Here is a 21,593-nt window from a genome sequence, read left to right as displayed (position 1 = left end):
TCCATCATTCCAGTCATACAAATAAACTGCTGACTAGAAACTACAATGAATTGTACAGTATTCTTTTGGTCATTATAAAACATGTTTCTGAAAATAGGTCAGAGCAGTACCATTTTTTTTCATTTTAGTTACTAGAAGCAAACAATAATGTGCTTTAATGGAAAATCACTTTAATCAAAGTCAGAAGATCTGAAATCTAGTCATCTTTCTAGTTCTAGCTAATTCTGTGAACTTTTCTAAACTGTATTTCCTTATTTTCTAAATCTGGATTGAAATACATGATTGACAGATTTCTTCCAGCGTGTTGTTTTTTGGTTAACACGAGGGATAAAATAAATTGATATTTTAATATATTCATTCATTATTATTCATTCATTCATTGACTTGCATCATGCACTTTGAGTGACTTCAGTGTGCAAGTTACTGTGTTATTTATTTTTAATAATGTTTATTTTAATTTATACTTTTGTTCTTTGTGGAAGATTCCACATCCATCCACACATCCATATATGCACTTGTCCTTCCATCCATTCATCCATCATTTGTCAACAAATGTTTATTGATCATTTATTTTATGTAAGAACATTTAGAAGTTTATAGACTATCTGATCAGGTAATATTTCTAGGAATATCTGGACCATTTGACAAAAATGTGTTTAAATCTTTATCTACATACTATTTAAAAGAAGAATAATTTTTTGAATACAAGATAATACTAGTAGTTATGACGATGCCCAAATTGCTTCTGTAAATGGGATATGGAGAATTTTATGACATGAATTATAATTTTGTACTCCAAGTTGAAGCATAATACCAGCAGTCATGTAAATTTGTACAAATAAGTTATAGATACTATGAAAAGAAATGGGTTGAGAAAAATCCTTCCTATAAGAGATCTTTTCTTCCTTCAGCCTGTTATATTTCTACCACTATAATTCATTATAAATAAGCTTGTATTGTGGTAAACACTGGTGGAAGTGGAGGGTAATCATTCACCGTAGCACTCTGTGGGTTGGTCTCTCTTTTAAGCTGCCACAACGTTGGTGAGCTTTCTGGGGTTGGCACAAGAATTCCTCACCTGTGACATCAAAAGTGTGAAGTCCAGTGACTTCTCACTCAGGGACTCAGCTATGCTGCAGGCTAATTCTGTGTCAGTCTGATATTTCACGCAGGATGATTTTCAGGCATGGAATGCAGGTGGAAGTGGATTTGTGAATCTCATTTCTGAGCCTTAAAACAAAAGGTTTCACCATGGAATGAGCAAACATGTAATGTAACCACTAGACTAATTCTGAACATATCTCTAGTGCGAATAGATTTTAAAAAGTTATCCCCTCTCCTTTGCTTGTTTTTAGCAAGAGAAACTGAGGTTGCACTTCTAAACAGTTCTACTATGAATATCCCTCAGCTATTGAGACTACTTTATCAGCGTGTTGATGTCTCTGAATTGCTACCTAATTCTATACTGTAGTGAGGCTGTAGACATTTAGTTACCATCCTTAGCTCTTTGGATGAGAAGTTGTTGCTGACCTCACTGTGGGGTAAATTATGGCATAAAAATACTGTTACAGAAAAGCAGCCATGAAAATAGCATATTGGTAAAGGAAAGAGGGCAACTATTTTTCTATAAGTTATAAATAAATACACTTTTTGCAATTTTCACTCTGTGTAGATTTGGTAGGGCTAATAGAGGGGGAAAAACACTTTGTTTTTGCGAAAGGTGTATTTCTTTGGAACTCCAAAGAGCGTAATGCATTCATTCATTCATCTCTTTGTTGAACCAACATTACGTCCCAATGGTCATGCCTGGCACAGAACCCACGGGCTGTGTTGCAGGTGCTTACAGAATAGTAACTAAGGAAGGGGGTAGGTATACCAGGGGCATGATCAAGCTTTCCTTTGTTTTTTTTTTTTAGATTCCACATATAAGTGAGATCATACAGTATTTGTCTTTCTCTGTGACTTATTTTATTTAGCAAAGCGCTCTAGCTGTTCATCCATGTTGTTGCAAATGGTAAGATTTCCTCCTTTTTTATGACTGAATAATATTGCATTGTATATATATACACCAAATTTCCTTATATCTTCATCCATTGATGGACATTTAGGTTGTTTCCATATCTTGGCTATTGTGCATAATCCTACAATGAACATGGAGTGCAGATATCTTCTTGAAGATATCTTAGTCTTTTGTTTCCTTCAGATAAATACCCAGACGTAGAATTGCTGGATCACGTGGTGATTCTATTTTTAATTTTTTAAGGAACCTCCATACTGTTTTTCATAGTAACTGCACCAATTTACAATCCTACCAGCAGTGCACAAGTGTTCCCTTTTCTCCACACCCTTGCCAACACTCGTTATTTCTTGTCTTTTTGATGATAGCCATTCTAACAGGTGTGAGGTGACATCTCATTGTGTTTTTGGTTTGTATTTCCCTAATGGTTAGTGATGCTGAGCACTTTTTCATGTACTAGTTGGCCATTTCTGTCTTCTTTGGAAAAATGTCTATTCAGATCCTCTGTGCATTTTTTAATTGTTTTTTTTAATATTGAGCTGTATGAGTTCTTGATATATTTTGGGTATTAATTCATTATCAGATAGATGATTTGCAAATATTTTCTCCCACTCCATAGGCTGCCTTTTCATTAGTTTTTAGTTTGATGTAGTCCCACTTGTTTATTTTTGCTTTTGTTGTCAGATCCAAAAAATCATTGCCAAGAACAATGTCAAAGAGCTTACTGCCTATGTTTTCTTCTAAGAGTTTTATGGTTTCAAGTCTTCTGTTCAAGTCTTTAATCCATTTGGAGTTGATTTTTGTGTATGAAGTAAGACAGTGGTCCAGTTTCATTCTTTTGCATGTGGCTGTCCAGTTTTCCCAACACCATTTATTGAAGAAACTGTTCTTTCTTCATGTATGTTCTTGGCTCCTTCATCACAAGTTAATTGACTGTATATGTGTAGGGTTATTTCTGGACTGTCTATTCTGTTCCATTGATCTATGTATCTGTTTTTATGCTGATACCATACTGTTTTGATTACTACAGATTTGTAATATCGTTTGAAATCAGGATGTGTGAGGCCTCCAGCTTTGTTCTTCTTTCTCAAGATTGCTTTTGGCTATTCAGGGTCTTTTGTGGCTCAATATCAATTTTAAAATAGTTTTTTCTATTTCTGTGAAAAATGTCATTGGAATTTTGATAAGGATTGCATTGAATCTATAGATTGTTTTGAGTAGTATGGACATTTTAACAATATTAATTCTTCCAATCCATGAGCATAGAATATCTTTCCGTTTATTGTGCCTTCTTCAATTTCTTTCATTAATGTCTTATAATTTTCAGTGTACAGGTCTTTCACTTTCTTGGTTAAATTTAGTCCTAGGTATTTTATTATTTTTGATGCAGTTGTAATGCTTGAACTTTCTTATGAGGTTCATGGTTTTACAGAAGAGATCACTACTGAGCAGAATTTTTGAAGATGGGTGGGTATTTTTTAGGGTAGCATGGTGAGAAGGAATCCTAGAAAGGATAGCATGATGAAAGGCATAAAGCATGATGCATCCTGAGGTGTCCCAGAGATTGGGAGCATGGCATGGCTAAAACACAGGACATCAGAGGTGTCAACGAGGGTAAGGCAGGGAAGTAGGGGAATCGAGGGAGCCTCTTGTACCACACAAGCAGCTCTGCTTGGGCTCTGCAGGCACCAGAGAGACAATGAAGGATTTTAAACTGGAGCAGTTAAAATAAATCAACAACAAAGCAAAATGGTTTGCTTTCCTACAGAAATTCCCCACAGCTGTGTGCAAGAGGGCCATAAGGAGTGGAAGAGGATGGGCTGTCAGGAGAGTGATGACGTGAGCACAGGACTTGTCTGGGGGAGGATGTGGAGGACTTGGTAGCTAAATGGATATGCTCCTAGGTTTCTGATTTTGCATGTGGGTGGATAAAGGGAAACGGGAGGAAGAGGAGGATGTTTTAGGCTCTGGGGAAAGTTGAGGTACCTCAGGTACATTTATCTACTAGAGAGGTCAAGCGGGTAGATGAACGTCCATGAAGGATATGGTAGATATCTTAGAGAAAGGTAGACATTTGGTGCATGTGTGTGTTTGTGTCTGTATATACGTGTACGTATGTGTGTATATAGACACACCCTTCTGCTTCCTTACTCTTATATATGCTTCCTGTTTCCTTACTTCTACATAGTGTTTTGGAAACCAAAAGTGTGCATGGGACTGCTCAAGAAGGTTAAGGGAGTAGAGAAGAGGGCTGGGGACACAGCCTTTGGGACATCAGCACTTAAAAGGTAGGCAAAAGAACACGATCTGGAAAAGGAGTTTCATCAGACTATTGGTAGAGAAAGGAGAAGATCAGGAGGGTTAAAGAAGAAGAGAGCTAACATTACCAAATGCCACTGAAAGATAAGGTAGAATGGAGACTCACACGCAGTCATTGACTTTACCCATCAAGAGTGCATAGACGACCTGGGCCAGTCAATACGAATGAAGTGATAAAGGAGGACGTCAGCTTGCAGTGGGCTGAAGAACAAAGGCAACAAAAATGCTAAGTTTAGAGATTTATTTCTTTTAAAAATAAAATTAAAATCTTTTTTTTCTGTTGTTATGATTGGCATCCAAATATTGGTATAGGAGATAGAACAAAAATGTTAAATAATTTATTAAAATTATAGACAGACAGAAATATATTTCCCCAAAAGGACATCACCCGTTTGAGAAGTTGAGGCTGTTGCAAAATCTGATGTCTTTGTCAGCTTCCCTGCATAGCTGCAGGAATGAAGTGGTTGGCTTATGGGGATTTGATTCGCAGTAATTGCCTGAGGCATATAGACACATTTCCCAATACTTGAGTTCACCTGGTGTGTGACACCCAGACGTAGAACTGCGAGTGACGTGACCAGCTCGGTTAGTCTCATGGAGGAATGTACATTCAGTTAGCTGGATTTCTCATTTCTTTCTGAAAAATTGATTTTGAATTAGAGTGTTTTCACTAATATTTACAAAAGTTGATTTTTCATTTGCTGGTGCTAATATAGGTGTCCTATATGCAGCTGAACTGAAATCTAACTTTCCATTTTTTTTATACTTCTAGTATTTCCTATTTTGCCCATTATGGACCATAGGTGGTTCATCCCACTATTATTATTATTATTATTATTATTATTATTCAATACTCTGAGTCCATGTTTATGCTAGGGATGCAAACTTTGTGCTGTGTATACAAAGATAACTTAGACATACTCCTTGCTCTTAAGTAGCTCCCAATTTGGCTGCAGTGGGTGGGAGGCAGATACATTGTAATTAGACAATGTCACAATTAAAATGTTATAAGAGCAGAATTTATATTGATAATGGCAATGTTACAACTACTAGTACTTACCACACGCCAGGCACTATTCTAAATGATTTGTGTAAATTATGACATTTAATACAATAGCCTGAGTATCATTATCTGCATTTTATGATGAGGAATCCCTGAGCGAGTGTAAGCCTGTCCCGGGTCGCACAGCTGTGGTGTGTGTGGCCGAGTGAGACCAAATCCAGGTGTGCTTCCCCGGCTCTGAAGTCTGCAGTCATCACCACAATGAGAAACTGCCTCCCACTGCAAGGGCCTTGGGGGAACACATAGGGCCCTAGAAAGCAGTGTCAGAGAATGCCTCCCCGAGGCAAGAAAGGATGGATTTGGAGGTTCACGTCAGCATTGCAGTGTAGCAGCCAGTCTGGGCACTGACAGTGAGAGAAGCCCAAGTAGCAGATGCAGAGGGCAGAGCTGCTATCACTGGCTCTGCTGCATTCTGACCTACTGAGAGGTTGCTCCAAGGGGGGCAGTGCCCTCGGCTTCTCCTTGGATGTGATGTTTATGTGTTGTCTTGAAGGATGCCTGAGGACGTGATAGAGGAGAAAGGTAAGGACAGTTCAGATAAAGGAAGAGCGTGTGCACACATATAGTTATAAAACAGTGTGACCAGGGTGTGATTAGAAGTTTGGCTCATTGCACCCTGCTGTGCCTGAGGAGCACATGGGGGGTGTGGAGCTGGATGTGTGCCGTGCAAAAAGGGTCAGCTTTATCCTGCGGCACAGGGCACCCTGGAAGTGGATCTCACTCTGATCAGTCCCAGATCACCAAAGAAATGGTGGAGAGCCAGGTCTGGGGGATCTTTCTGAGTTGGCCAGAACAAAGTGGCAACCCAGCAGGAGGAAACAGGAGGGACAATCAAGATAATGTAATGCAAGATAAAAATATACCCCAGTCCGATCTCAGTGATGCTGTAATATTCTTTCTACCTTCAGACCGTGTTGGACTGGCTACATACAAATGGTCCCAGACTCGTCTAGCAGGGTCCAATGGCACTGGCCATCCTTTCAGGCACAGGGGCACTCAGAGGAGCCACACTTAACCTGAGGAGAGGGGACAGAAAAAGCTAAAATTATTGCATGGCATCCTGATGATTCCAACACTGAATTATGTTAAGTAACTAATTTGAAAAGTTAAATCTCATTATTTTGAAATACGTTTTTCACCAAAATGACAAAGTTAGCAATATCTTAACACTCACAAGGCTAAGCTTCAGTTTTATGTGAAAATTCACTCAGAGCTTCTTCTTCTTGGAAGCGAGGACTACCTTTTGGTGACATCTGCTGGAAGGATCAGGTACCTAGAGGAAGAAGAAATCTGGAACTGTTTGGGCAGGGTTTTCTGTTTTGTCCAGATTTCCACTTTCAGGAACATCCCACTTCAAAATTGTAATTCCTTCTTTTACATCCGGATGCTTCTAATTCCCTGAGTAACATAGCTGGACACTCGTGTCCATGCTGACCCACCTTGGACCGGTTAACACTTTCCATTAACGTTGCCACTGTTGGCTCATTTGTGCAAATAGGGGTGTTTGTTTATTCTAACCATGTAATCCTTGAAAGAGAAGGGATTTAAAATGAAATACTAACTGCCCAGTCTGAGGAAAGTGGGAATTCATTTTAGGATAACGAGGTGGAAATTATACTAAAATGGAAATCAGGAAATGTGTTTTCCGATGCAGCCTCTGGCCCTGGTGGCTGGGGGATGATGGGGGTGCCCTTCCATCATCCTGGGCCTCAGTTTCCTCACAACAAGTTTAAGGTGAGGTGGGAGCCTGGAGATAGGGCCTGCTGTGTGAGCAGACACACTTGGGAGCCATCCCCACGGCCCCTTGCTTTGCTTTGAGCTGAGTGAAATGCTGCAGCTCTGGAATCAGCATGTTGACACTTGCCTTGAGAAGGCAGTGCTGAGCTTCGGCCAGAGTGAATACATGATACAGACCACTCCTCTCCCCCCCTCCCCCCTCTTCTCACACAGAAAGTCAGATGTTGGACTCGCTGAGTGGTAAGACAGCTTCTTTTAAAAAAGTTCAAGTTCTTCAAGATTATGATAGTAGTACTTGTTGCCTGTAAGAAACAGGGACATTAGAGAAAAGGACAAACTTTCAGTCTCTGTGTTCATTTGTGTGTGTGCGTGCATGCTCCCCTAGTACCTTCTAGTTTTACCTTCCTGTGAGCACCCGACAGCGCTCAGCACTCTGAGACCCAGACGTCATTGGTTTCCTCCTCCCAGGGTTTTGGGAACAAGCGCTTCAGTGGAGAGAGCGTCAGTCCAGCCTGGTCTAACTCATAGTTTGAGAGGCGGTGCAATTCATTTCTGGAAAATAGTGTGGATCTGGGCCGGGAATTTCACTGAGGTACAAAATGAAGCTAGATTGAAGAACTGTTATAAGGTTGTTCTAGTATTTTCTTTGGAGCCTTTATAGTGTTTCATTTCTGTATAAGCACTGTAGCCATTGTTGGAGATATGTAGGTAAGTATCAAGCACAGGGAAACAGAAGGGAAAAAGATCCAGTCTCATTACTGAACCAGGTTCATTTTTGCCCATTTCCTGGAAAGCTGGGCACCGAGATGACGAGATCGCCACGGAGATAGAGATTTAATCACAAGGCGGCCAAGCAAGGAAGTGGGAGAACAGTCTCAAATCTGCCTCCTTGAAAACGGGGATTCAGTGGGCCAACCCCGGTGACCTAGAGATTAATGTTTGGCGTCCTCTGCTTTGGCGGCCTGGGTTCAGTTATCAGGCGCAGAACCACACTGCTTGTCTGTCCATCACCGTGCTGCAGCGGTGGCTCACATAAAAAAAAAGAGGAAGATCGGCAACAGATGTTAGCTCAGGGTGACTCTTCCTCAGCAAAAAAAAAGACAAGAAAAGAAAATGGGGACTCAGGGATATTTATGGAGAGGGGGCAAGGTGGTCTGAAATGTGGCGATAGATGATTGGAGGTGAGGAGAGGTGAGGTAATTGATGATCTGCACAAATGTAGTCAAACTTCATGCCTCTTCATAGGACGTGTGTTCACAAAATGGCAGCATTAGCATGATCTGAGGGTGGAGATTTTAGCCTCTTGATGTCAAAACGTCACTTATTGGACATCTGCATGGGCCCAGTTGATGGGTTGGTGGTCTCAACTGGCCTGAACTGGACAAGGGGGTCATTATTCCTGAAAAACAGCTCAAACACCTGTTACCATGGTGACCCAGGCTCCAGGGACATGTTGTCTATAGGAACCTAGTGGGAGCCAGATAGCATATTGCCTAAACAACACAGTTAACAATGGACAGGTGGACAACTAAAACCTACAATCAGTAATTGCAAAAAAAGAAAAAAACTTTAGTTCCTAGCTACCTAATCAACAGTGGCTAACTGTTTACGGGTTTCATTACGGCCTGCCCTGCAGTGACCCCAGGCGGTGGTCCCATGAGGCCTGCCCTTCCTTTCTCAAGCTCCTCACTCAGTGACTCTCTCTTGAATTCTGCAACAGCGCCTTGTTAGGGTAGAGACTCCTTGGGGCCACCCTCCCTAGAGCTTTCTGATATGCAAGTGACCTTGGCAGTCTCTTTAGTGACTGGGCATATTCCATGTAGATTTGGAGTCCTAGCTAGGCCTCCTGGCTAAGACTTTAAATCCTGCTTCCCAGGAACCCTTTCTTACAGATGGCCTATTTGACTCATTGACACTACCTGCCCCACCCTTGCAACGGATGGTGCTCGGCCAAGCATGGGCCAGGTCTTCAGCAAAGCTTCATCAAATAAGGGAATGAATGGACACCATTTCTACTTCAGCAGAGAAAGTCACCATTGGGTGTATTGGTGTTCTCCAGAGAAACTGAATCAATAGGATGAGGAGGTCAATAGCATCTCATTGAGAGAGAGAGAGAGCAAAAGAGAGAAAGAGATTGATTTTAAGGAATTGGCTCATGCTGGCAAGTCCAGATTCTGCAGAGCAGGCCAGAATGCTGGAGATCCAGAGAAGAGTTGGTTTGCAGCTTAAGTCCAAAGGCTGGAGGCAGAATTCTCCCTTCCTCAGGAGATCTCTATCTTTTTTCTCTTAAGGCCTTCAACTGATTGGATGAGGGCCACTCACATTAGGGAGGGTAATCTGTTTTAGTCAAAGTTTACTGATTTAGGTGTTAATCACATATAGAAATGTACCTTCACAGCAACATTTAGACTGGTGTTTGACCAAAAATTGAGTACCATGGCCTAGCTGGTTGACACAAAAATTAACCTTCACAACAGGTTAATATCGTGCCAAATGGCAGCAGATGATTGCCTGGAGCTCTGGCTGCTTGGTAGGTAGAAAATGCCCCTGAGATGAGAGAAAACCAAGGAACATTCCTCAGAGGAGGACATGACTGGGAATCAGGCAAGACATGCATTGAGTAGTGTTCTCCAAGCGCTCTTTCTCAGGTCTGAAAAATGTATTTCCAATCCCTACACTGAAAAGGCTGTAAAATGGAAAGATAAAGAAGAATTGAGGGCAGCAAGGAGTGGTTGTGGAGAAATCTCTTACATTCTTCCTCTGACTGTAAGTTCTGGGCAGAGGGTGGCAGGGTCTAGACACTGTGGATGAAGGATGGCACATGGCACAGCAGCTGCGTGGGGCTGGGTTCAAGTAGGGGGGGCTGGGGCTGCAGGGAGCAGAGTAGGCACCGTGCTCTGCTAGCAGGGACAGGCCAGGGCAGGAGAGCACAGGCGCGAACTCCTGGCACAGAAGACAGGGGCCCAGCTATCCGAGTCATCTTGCTCCCTCCCGCCCTTTCAGGAAGTGAGGGAGACAGGAGTCTGTTTACATTCTTTCTGCAGTTGTATGCTTTTGCCAGTGCAGTGACTTAGTTGCATCCCCGCCTTCAACAGCAATGTGTTTGGCTCAAGTACTGATCTGCTTGATCTTTTTTTCATGAAGATAAGCTTTCTGCCAGAATGAATATTTCTCAATTAAGAGAGAAACAAGTTGCTCACTCAGACAGAAATCAGGCTGTGAAGACGGCACTCCCTAAGAGTTTCACCTTATTTGTTTTGCTCTCTCAGCACCATATTCTTAGCTCTAATGCTAGGAATGGGCCTGCTTACCCCTGGCGTCTACTCATCATAACCTGAAGACCATCTCCAACCTGGGATGGATCCACACCACAGAGGGGCCAGATGAGTGGTGTGGCCGGGTTGCATCTTTGGGAAGGGGCTCAAATTTAGAATTTTGATTTTATCTCCTACCAATATTATGTATTCAGTCCCAGAGCCAGGCTGATAGTATCTCAAGAGCAACACATTCATCTTAGAACTTAAATTGGACTGCACCATCTGTACTGGAAACAGTATATAATATAATCTTAAAACAGAATTTTGCAATTATTTTGTGAATTGAACAATTGTATTTTTTTGTACATCAAATGCCCATTTGTTTAATGGTAACATAAAATCTGCCCTAAGTTTTGGCATTTATAAAATATACTGGGAACCTCGGGGTCTGGACAAGATCTGGCCTCTCCATCCATCTGTGAGGTCTTTCTCTGGATTTCTCTGCACACTGATCTGGTGTAACTTCATCTTACCCCCCAGAGGCTGCGTACTAGGCTGCAAGATGGGGCTGGTGTGTGCTGTTTCTTCAAGGGGCTCACTGGCGGGATCCTGAGCTCTGCTAATTTGTTTGTTCATGTTGCTCTCTGCACGTGCTGGTTCTCTGCCCTCCATCTGCAGTGAAAAATCATTTTAAACTCTTTTTGGCAGAAGAACCCTTCTGGATTGAGATTGAGCTAAAAACCCATCTTTTATTGGTTAGAAACATCAGTTCCAAATTTCTTGCTGTGAAGAGCATTAAACATTTCTTTTTTAGCTTCAGCAGCTTGAGCTGGGGGCAAGCAGGGAGACTAATTCTGTTTAACCACTTCCAGTACACTCCATGGCTTAACTTTTATCTTGGTGCAATTCTTAGAATTGCTTCTAAATTGAATTCCAATGAACAATGGGTGGGATGAAAATTGTGTTAAATAGTGGTTGTTACTATCATGAATATTGTAGGGGAGGAAGACTATCCTCTACCCACTCTGGGTCCTCTCTGGCTGGGCTACAAATTAAATTGACATGAGACAGAATAACAAGAGAACATCAAACAAAGCTTTATAACATGTACATATGGGAGAGACCCAGGAAAAACTGGGGAACTCCACAAAATGGCGGAGGTTCTCATCTTAAATACTATTTTCAGCTAAAGACAAAGGAGGATGTTGGAGGTGGGTGCTTGGGATTTCAGAGGAGAGGAAGGCAATTAACATGGAAATGGAAAGGCAAATGTTTGAGAATGTGGCCGGAGAGACAGAATTTCAATAAAATGGGCTTGTTGATGCCTTGCTTATTACACCTATTTTACATTATGCTATAGGTACCTCGTGGTATTAGCTCTTTCCTGGAACAGGCTTTCTATCTTAAATTCTTTTAGGCAGTTGGGGAAAGGGCAAAGTTTCTTTTAGAGTCTTTTGTTCTTGAAAAAATAATTTTGAGGTGGCCAATTCTGATCCCCCACAATATTGTCTTATCAATATTACATATACCATAATAGGATGAATTGTGAAGGATATATAATAATTCAATTTTCACTCTAATTATGTAAAGAGTGAAAATATAATGCTACATGTTATGCTAAGGGAAGTTTTATATATATGACAAAGTTTGTGTAAGTGAAATTGCTAGTGACACATCTTGAACAAAATAGAGGCAATATGGGAAAATGAATTATATTTTGGGGTAAACTTATTTACATAGACACCAGCATGATCCAAATTTGGTGGTCATTTGAGTTTGAATGATCTAATTTTTAGCTTAATTATAAAAAAGTATTTAACATACTCTAAGCAATGCATTGTTCAATACCCATATGCAATCCTAAAATGCAGAGATTAAAATTGTGAGGGGAAACCTTTCCCCAGAATTTCAGTTTATACTGTGCCTAGCTACAAAAATTTACATGGTAGAATATACTAGCCAAAGAAGACCAACTGTTAACATATTAATTTGGGGGCATTTGAATATGCCTTATTGGAATTTAAGTCAACCTGGAGAAAGTGTCTGGGTCTCTAAGTGAGCTTTGCTTCTCAAGAAGAGACTCCATGTGGCTGTCTCTCAGAGTGAATGGCGGGTTTGAATTCCACAGTCCCTGAGTAGCCCTTGGGATGATGGAGACCTCGCCAGACTGTTCTTGTGTCCGGAGAGCTTATTTTTGCTTGCTTGTGAAGACAGACTAGGAGAGAATTTTGATAACAAACACACGTAGCACCTTGACCTTCAAATCAATCCCGTGAAAAGTCTGAATTTGTAATTTGATGATAAATTCAAGCATCTTTTCACATTATTTTCAATTACTTATATATGTAGTATATCTAGTTGAAAATAAATTTGGAATGTCTTCATGTTGTAAAACTGAAGATGTGCATACCCTACAATCTAGCAATCCCACTTCTAAATATTTACCCCAGAGAAACATTTCTTCACGTGCACAAGGAGACGTGCATGCATGTTTATTGCAATACTGTCTGTAAATAATGTTGCAAAAAATTGAAAACAACCAAAATGTCTGTTAGTAAGAGAACATGCAAATGAACTGTGCTCCGTCTACCTGGTGGAATACTATACAAGAGTTGGGGATAAATACCTAGATCTTTATGTGTCCACAAGAAAGTACATAGAAAAGATACAGTAAGGGGGGAAGAAGGGAAGTTTTAAAAACCATATAAAGTTTGATACCATTTTTATAAACTTAAAGACAATAAGTATTTTATATTTACCTATGTTATGTTTACTTTCATATTTATATATGTATACATTTTACCTTGTATTTACTCACATATAAATGTATGTCTGTCTGAGAGGGGCATCAAACTCATAGTGGTTCCATCTAGGGAGAGGAGACAAACTTAAAATTAAGATAGTGCTTACAAAAGAGACTTTTCCTTTACCTATAACATGTTTGTATAGATGATTTGTGTAATAAAAATATGTGGAATTATGAGTGGAAGCAACTTTATCAATGTGTAAACAGTTGTTAATTTTGGATGTGGACATTATTATTTTCTCATTTGTACTTTTCTGAATTTTTCAAAAATTTCAAAGCCTAAAAGAAGGAAAATGATTTATCTTTTATATTTACTCCTTTCTTGCATTGTTGGAATGTCAGTTTGGGATTATTATTAGGATTTATGGTTTAATGAGAGAGGAAAGTCCTTTTTGTAACTTAAAGCTCTATTTTTAAGGGAAACCTATGGTTCTAGGGTAGTTGGGTGTATATAACTTTATGTCTTGTGTGTTTATAGGGAGAATCTCACATAACTCATAAATTTTCCTTTAAAAATCTAGTCTAGACACATCAAATACAGTGTGAAGTGTTTAAGCAGGGCATTCTAAGAAGAGTATAGTCACAGAGAGTTATTTTAATGGAAAATAACAGCTCCTATGAAATTGTGCATATTCTCACAAAGTCAACTGAAGAGAAACATAAAATGATAGGTAGAATTTTAAGGTAATCCTATAAAGATTTGTGAATGAAGGATTCTAAGATAGAACAACATTTTATGGAGATGAAGAATTTTATTTTGAGAAATTAATTGAGGGGAAGTAGAGATAGTTTTGTTTTGTTTTTTGCTTTTTTTTTTTTTTACTGACACTCCAATGCCTTGTAGAATTTTCCTGATATGATCCCCTTGGGTCTCACATTTCCAAATAAATTATTTTATTTTTCTTCTATGCTCCCTACATTAGTGATAGAAACTCAGCTCACATAAGCTTATCAAAATGACAGTTTATTGTCTCAGAAATGTGAAATGTCAAGGGGTAAACTGGTTTTAGGCATAGCTATATCCAGGGCTTTGTTTCTTTACCCGTATTTTGACCCTATTTGTCTCTGCCTGGCTTTATTCTCAGGCTGGATCTTTCTAGTCTGGGCAAGATGGACACTAGTAGCTCTAGATGCTCGTTTCTCCATAAGCTCTGAATCTCAGATAAAGAGCAGAACTCTATTTTAGTCAGCAGCCATGTCAATGCTCATGAAGGTCCGCAGTTGGCTTTGCTTGAGCCATGTGTTCCCCAAGGAAGAAAGAGTGTGTCTGGGGAGACAGTGTCCTCGGTTGGCTGGCTTAACTCACCCTGTTGGGGGTGAGAAGAGGCATGTGTCTCCAACAGAATTACAGGGAGTGGAGCGGCTTATTCTCCCTCTGATAGAGGGGGTCTAGGCAGACCAATACCCAAGTCGGCTGTCTGTGCACAGCATTTTATTTATCCCTCTGTTGTATCACTAACACTTTATATACTAGTGCTGGAATAATTTGGAATAATAACTGTCAACTGAATTATGCCTGCTCGGTAGCAGGGACTATATCTTGCTCACCTTTGTGTCTCTATTACTTAACATGATATGTGGCACATAGTTGGCATTCAATTATTTACATGCTGAATAAAGTAATGTATTAATTGATGAAAGAGAATGTTGGCTGTGGAGAAACATCTCTCTCAAAATAATTTGTTTTGTTAATTTGCTTTACTACTTCCTTAGAAGGCTGTTGTATTCCTGGACAATGAAGAAAAATTAACTAATTAATAACTTTGCCTAAACTCAAGCAATGGTGTTATGTTGAGTTGATGGGTGACATCTGATGTATCAATATTATTTTCCAAATTAAATACACTCAATTGGCGTGTTGTCTTATCTAGAATTTTTTTTTGGTGTCATACAAATTCAACATAAAGCAAATGGTGTAACTGTCTTTAACACTTTGAAATGCTCTATCTGCACTTGTCTGGCACCTTTGGACTGGCATATGGTACCCCATATGCATAATCTGCTGTAAACAACATGCCTAATGATTAGTTCATGACGTGCCTAATTATGTCTTAATTACGTTTAGTCTTTTAGTGCTATATGTTTGATTATAAAAGGAGAATTGACTTTAGAGCTTCTGGAAATAATGACAGAACTAGAATCAACATGTTATAATCTTTCTCCTCCTTTTTATGTTCCCAGAGACTTGAGGTTTAACAGACTAAGAAATTTCTGGGAGTGCCTTCAAGAAACTCAAGAATTTGAACACTCTGTGAGTACTTATTGCTTATCTGTGGGATTTCTAAAATTATGAGCTAGTTGTATTGCAATTTACATGAAAAGTCATTTTGAGAGTACAGAACAGCTAGAATGAGAATGAAACCTTGCTAGAGATCTCATAACCGGCAAACTGCTGCTGCTTCTTTCCCCTGCCTATTTTTTTGCTATCTTCTGAATTCGAGAGATGTTCCTATATGTCTAATTGTCATTTATATTCTATTTGTTTGGAAAGCTTTCATGAGATGAAGAAACAGAGAAAGAGCAGTTAAATAACGTGTCAGTGGGTCCCATAGCCAAAGAGATAGAAATAGAATTAAAACTCGCGACTACCTGACTCCAAAGCCCAAGCTTCCCTGGAGGGCCACAGGATCTCCTTATTTGTGATACTATGAAAACCTTTAAAATCATGTATTTAGAGGAAAAATTACAACTCTGTGGCTAAACTCTGATAAAAATTTTCAATGCTTAAAACACTCATTTTATTCACTCTACAGATATTTATTATCTGTTGTGTGCTTAGCAGCTCGCTGGCTTTGGATCCAGACCCAAATACACACGACCCTACTGGGATATAGCTGATAGTCTGTCATTGTGGGATGATTGGTAAACCAAACTGGGCTGTAAAACATATGCAATAAAAATACGGTAGTTGCTGTAATAAAAAAGAGTAGAAATGTTGTGAGAGATGAGGACAGGAGGCTTAAAAGTATTAACAGTGCTCAATATTTAAAATTATTCTGTGCTGCATTTAGATTAATCCATAGAGTGAAAGCACTAAAAGTTAAGATTATTCATTGTTGTTAGAACCACGTGGGTACATTTGTCATCTTGTTATAATATTTTCATTACAGAGTTAGCAAGATTATCAGCTTAGCTGAATTTACCATATTATAGCCAATCTAATTTTCTAACTTTAGGGTTGAGATCATGACTTTACACTTGTACTTTTTCCATCTGATTTCTTTCCAATAACTGATGCCTGGATACACATACTTTGTCACAAAATCTCTGGTTGGGATGATGTAAGAGCATAAGAAAGCAAGGGCCGCAGTGTTTATTCTTTAACAGTAAAGCAATGGTTCTCAAACTATAAAGTGTAACAAAATTTCCTGGAGTGCTTGTGGAGATGCAAATGCCCAGAACCTCTTCCTCAGAGATTCTGATTTAACAATTCTCAGGAGGGACTCAAAGATTTGCGTTTTAATGAGTGTCTCTACTGGGTCTGATACTTCGGGAACACCATCATTAAAACCTTCCACCACTGTCTACTGAGATATGTAGATGATAAATAACAAGACATCTTATTAATTTATCAAATTGTTAATCTTAACAAATGTTATCAAATCTCTTCATTAGAGGAGTATAACAAAATGATCATCTCTATTGGGGTTTGGCCACATTTTGGAATATAACACACAATACTTTCATTATTAATGAATAATCCACCCCTTCATGGTAGAAACCATACTTATTAATTTGTATCTAAATATATTTATTACAAAACCACATTAAAATAATTATCATTTATGGTGTTAATTACATGCCTCATTCTATACTAATTGCTTTATATACTTTAGCTCCATTCCTTACTACCATACTCTGTGATAGATGCTATTATTTCCATTTTACAGATGAGGAAACTGAGGCTCATAACTGTAAGGCAATTTACCTACATTCATGCAACTAGAAAGGGACAGAGTCAGGATTCACACACAGTTTGATCTCTTAACTGCTGGGCTATATGGTTTCTCATGATAGCTTCTAGGAAGACTAGTTCCCTGGAATCACAGATGATGAATCAGTTAAATAGTAAGTTGTGTAAGAGAGAGGGAAATGAGCTAAGAAATGGGACGCTGAGAAACTCCTGGGACTGGAGAGGACTGTGTTAGACCAGTAAGGTGCAGACCTAAGGGCTGAATGAGTTCTGATGACCCGTCAGATTTATACCTGCGCTGCAAGTATGTTCATAAAGAAAACGAAAAGTAAACCTTTTAGTTAGTGTAATTCCTGAGTTCCTAGTTGTGGTTTTTAAAAAACCCACCAAACTACCAAATTTTCTAAGAAAATCTCAATATTTAAAGTATTTCTCATATATGATACAGTTACGAGATGTGATATTGTTTTATACAATGTAAAGAGTTTCTATAAACTCTCCACTGCGCTTCATTTCATGAGAGATTTTTATCGTGTTGATGAATCACCTAGTCACTATTTATTAGCTTTTATTTAAAGATCTGAAAGAATGCTTTCTTTTCTCTCAAGACTTTAAAGGATTGGTATTCAATGGTTTGCCAAAGGTGTTACTCTGTAAAGAGCCATAGATTTAACTAAGACATTTGATTTGTCTTTAATGAATAATCCACCTCTTCATGGTAGAAACCATCATGAGATTTAGCAAGGGAACAAAATTTCCCACAGTAAATATTAGCGTAGTTTTCCAGTTGGAGGTATGTGGGAGAGTTGAAAACAAGGCGTTGATTTCTGGGATATTGGAAACGTGAAGACTAGACTTGGCGTTCCATCAATTATTAGCAATAAGACTTTAGTTGGATCACTTTGTAACTTCTTTACTTTGCAATTTACTTTAAGATGAAAAGAAAACCACAAGTGGTTTTGCTGATCTAGCTGGTAGCCTACAAACCATCGAGGTGAAAAAAAATCAAAGACCTGGATAAAATACAAAAAACAAATCTTTGGAAGTATCAGATGGCAATCAAGTCAGCCAGGACTTGAGAAGCTAAAATCTAGGAAAGAAAGGAAGCTCATTGAGCTCACTCAAACCATCCGTGTAACTTTTCCCTCTCTGGCCATTTGCCAATTTAAGATGCAGAGCATAGAGGCTGAAGAGAAGGCAATGGCCTAGAATTCGTGGCAGTCTCACTGAGCTGGGAAGACAAATATTGGAGTTTAAGACCACCAAGGCAAGCAGTGCTAGAAGGCCAAGACGCCTGAGAGAGAAGGAAGATGCAGAATCGTGAGGTGAAAGTTTTGCCAGCCATTTTAACGGAGGCACTTGCCAACTTAGAACCTACAAACATGGGGAGAACCCGCCAGGAAACCAAGCAGGAAGCAGCTGCTAAGACTTGAGAAGCTAATCAGAGATTTTGGCAGCTTCAAAGTACCAGAGAAACAAAAGCACTTTAGGGCCCATCACAGGAAAAAGGCCCTGGTAAATACTCCTGATTTTAATTTTCTGCCTCTGAAGAGATATGCCCTGGGGGCAATGGACCATCCTAGACTGGGTGAAGGTGATCTGCTGTATTCCAACTGTGTCCTAAGAACAAATTAAACTTTCTTTAGAGAAGTATAAAATAATCCAAACCCTCTACAATTTTTCATTCACAATGCCTGGCATTTAATAAAAGATGTCCAAACATACCAGGAAAACCAAGAGAAAAAAAACAGATGACTAGAAATCCATGTTTGTTTAAGATTTTGAAGTTATAAAACATGGATTTTAAAATAACTAGAATTAATATATTTAGAGAATATATGAAATGATAGAAATTTTTACCAGAGAAGAGGAAATTATTATACATTTTTCTTAGAACTGAATAATAAAATCACTGAATTTAGGAATTGAGTAGATTGGTTCATTAATAGATTAAACTTCAGCAGAAGAGAGAATTAGAGTACTGCAGCATAGGTCATTAAAAATTACCCAGATAGAAGCACATTGGGAAAAAAGATGGAAAATACAGAAAGAGAGAATAAAAGACAGGGACATGACAAAAATATCTACATGTAATTGGAGTCACAGAGAACAGAAAGAGAATGGGACAGGAGCAATATTTGAAGAGACTTTAAACACAAATGTTCCCCCAAAACAAAAGACACAATGCCACAGATTCAAGAAGCTCTATGAAACTAGGTAGGATAAATACAAAGAAAATGACACTCAGGCGATTGTAGTAAAATTCCTGAAAACCACAGATGAAGGGATACATAATTTTAAAAATATCCTTAGGTAAAGATACACTATCTTTGGATCCATGGAAATGATGAAAGTAAAAAATAAGGAGGGGTCATCCTGGTGGCCTAGTGGTTAAGTTCGGACGCCCCACTTTGGTGGCCTGGGGTTTGCAGATTTGGATCCTGGGCGCAGACCTATGCACCATTTATCAAGCCATGCTGTGGCGGTGTCCCATATAAAGTGGAGGAAGATGGGCAGGGATGTTAGCCCAGGGCCAGTCTTCCTCAGCAAGAAGAGGAGGATTGGCATCAGATATTAGCTCAGGGCTAATCTTCCTCACAAACAAACAAAGAAAAACAACAATAAGAGAACAATGGAAAGGCGTTTTTGAAGTGCTGAAAGAAAATAACTGAGAGACTTGAATTCTATGCACAGGTAAATTATCCTTTAAAAATGAAGGTAAAAATAGACATTATCAGACACATAAAAGTTGAGGTAATTTGCAGCCAGTAGGCCTGCAAAATTTTTTCTTTAGGCAGAAGGAAAAGATCTAAAATGGAAACACAGAAACGTAGGAAACAGTGAAGAACACACAAAAAGTAAATATTTGGACTAAATTTAAATTGATTCCTTTCTTATAATAATAAGGTATTTTTAAAGTACATAATAACAATAGAAAATGTGGAAGGAAGTTAAACGGAATTAAAGTGCTTTAAGGTACCTGCTTTATTCAGAAGGTGCTAAAACTATCAGTTGAAGAGAGACTCTAATTAGGTCAGGATATATGTTGTAATTTCTAGGGTACCCACTAAAAGAATAATAAAAATGTATACTTAAGAAGTTAATAAGGGAAAAATGGAATGATAAAAATTATTGGATTAATCCAAAGGCAAGAAAGGCAAAAGGAACAAAGAACAGACAAGAGAAGTAGAAAATAAATGGAAAAGTGATGAATTTAAACTCAAATACATCAGTAATTGCATACAATATAAATGCATTAAATTTTCTGATTAAAAGTAAACATTGTCAGATTGGATTTTTAAAAAACAAACTAAATGCAACTATATTTTGTTTACAAGAGACAAATATAAGGGCACATAATGATCAGAAGGTCAAGCCTACAAAATAAAGCAGTTTTTGTTATATCTAGCAGAATAGATTTCATGCTGAATAAAAGACCAATTCAACAGGAAGCTACAATAATGAACTTGTGTGCACCTATAAAATTTACAAAGCTGAAGTGGATAGAAATAAAATGAAAAACAGGGAATATCCACATATATATAGTTGGAGATTTTAACACACTTCACTCAGTACCTAATGCAAAAATGAATAAGGATATGGAAGGTTTTAACAACACAAATAACTAATTTTACACCTAATCAACATACGTAGAACACTGTGCACAACTATAGAATAGATGTTCTTTTCAGGTGCACTGGAACGTTTTTAAGAATGACCGTATTCTCTACTTTAAAGTAAGTTTCATCAAACTTTAAAGCATTACAATCATATAAAATATGTACTTTGACTTCAGTGGATTTAAGCAAAATTTAATTAAAAATATCTAGAAAAATCTCAATTGTTTGGAGATTAAGCAGCACTCTTCTAAATAATTCATGGATGAAACAAAGACACCAAAGAAAAATATATGTTGAACTGAGTGAAGATGAAAATGTGAGACACAAAAACTTGAGAAATATAGTTAAAGAGCTTAGAAGGAAATTCATAGACTTGAATGCATATTTTAGAAAAGTAGACAGATGAAAATAAATTATGTAAGCATCTAACTCTTATATAAGAAGTTAGAAAGAACAGAAAATAAACCAAAGATAGCAGAAAGAAAGAAATTCGACAACAACCACAACAACAAAACCCCAGAAATCCATGAAATAGGATATAAATAAACCTTAGGAAAATTTAACAGCCAAAAGTTACTCTTTATAAATGGGCAGAGTCTTTTTTTAAATCAGTTATATGCTAGCCTCTAGCAAGACTTAAACAAAAAAAAAGGAAAGAGTCACAAGTTAACAATATCAGAAATGGAAAAGAGGATATCACTTCAGATCCTACAGTCATTTAGACAAACAAAAAGATATTATTAGGAATAACTTTATGCCAGTATATTTGAAATTTTAGATTAAATGGGACAAATTCATCATAAAACACTAAACTGATACAGAGGAGAATTCTATTAAAGATATTGAATTCCAGACAAAGAG

At 38.4% G+C, this 21,593-nt stretch overlaps 1 protein-coding gene across 1 annotated transcript in view; it reads left to right on the top strand.

The window, feature by feature from the left end:
* The window catches only part of PXDNL (peroxidasin like), a gene marked incomplete at its 5' end in the record, with an annotated part of 424,640 nt that overhangs the window by 144,332 nt on the left and 258,715 nt on the right, over nt 1-21,593 (top strand). Inside the window, 3 exon segments of the mRNA XM_058528993.1 lie at nt 5,507-5,532; nt 15,381-15,401; nt 15,403-15,450. Of these exon segments, the coding sequence (XP_058384976.1) occupies nt 5,507-5,532; nt 15,381-15,401; nt 15,403-15,450 (95 nt within the window).

Source organism: Diceros bicornis, chromosome 33 (genome assembly GCF_020826845.1).
Source record: "Diceros bicornis minor isolate mBicDic1 chromosome 33, mDicBic1.mat.cur, whole genome shotgun sequence".
Taxonomy (NCBI): Eukaryota; Metazoa; Chordata; class Mammalia; order Perissodactyla; family Rhinocerotidae; genus Diceros; species Diceros bicornis.
The sequence above is the reverse complement of the archived record's forward strand: the minus strand, read 5'-3'. Positions and strand labels throughout refer to the sequence as shown.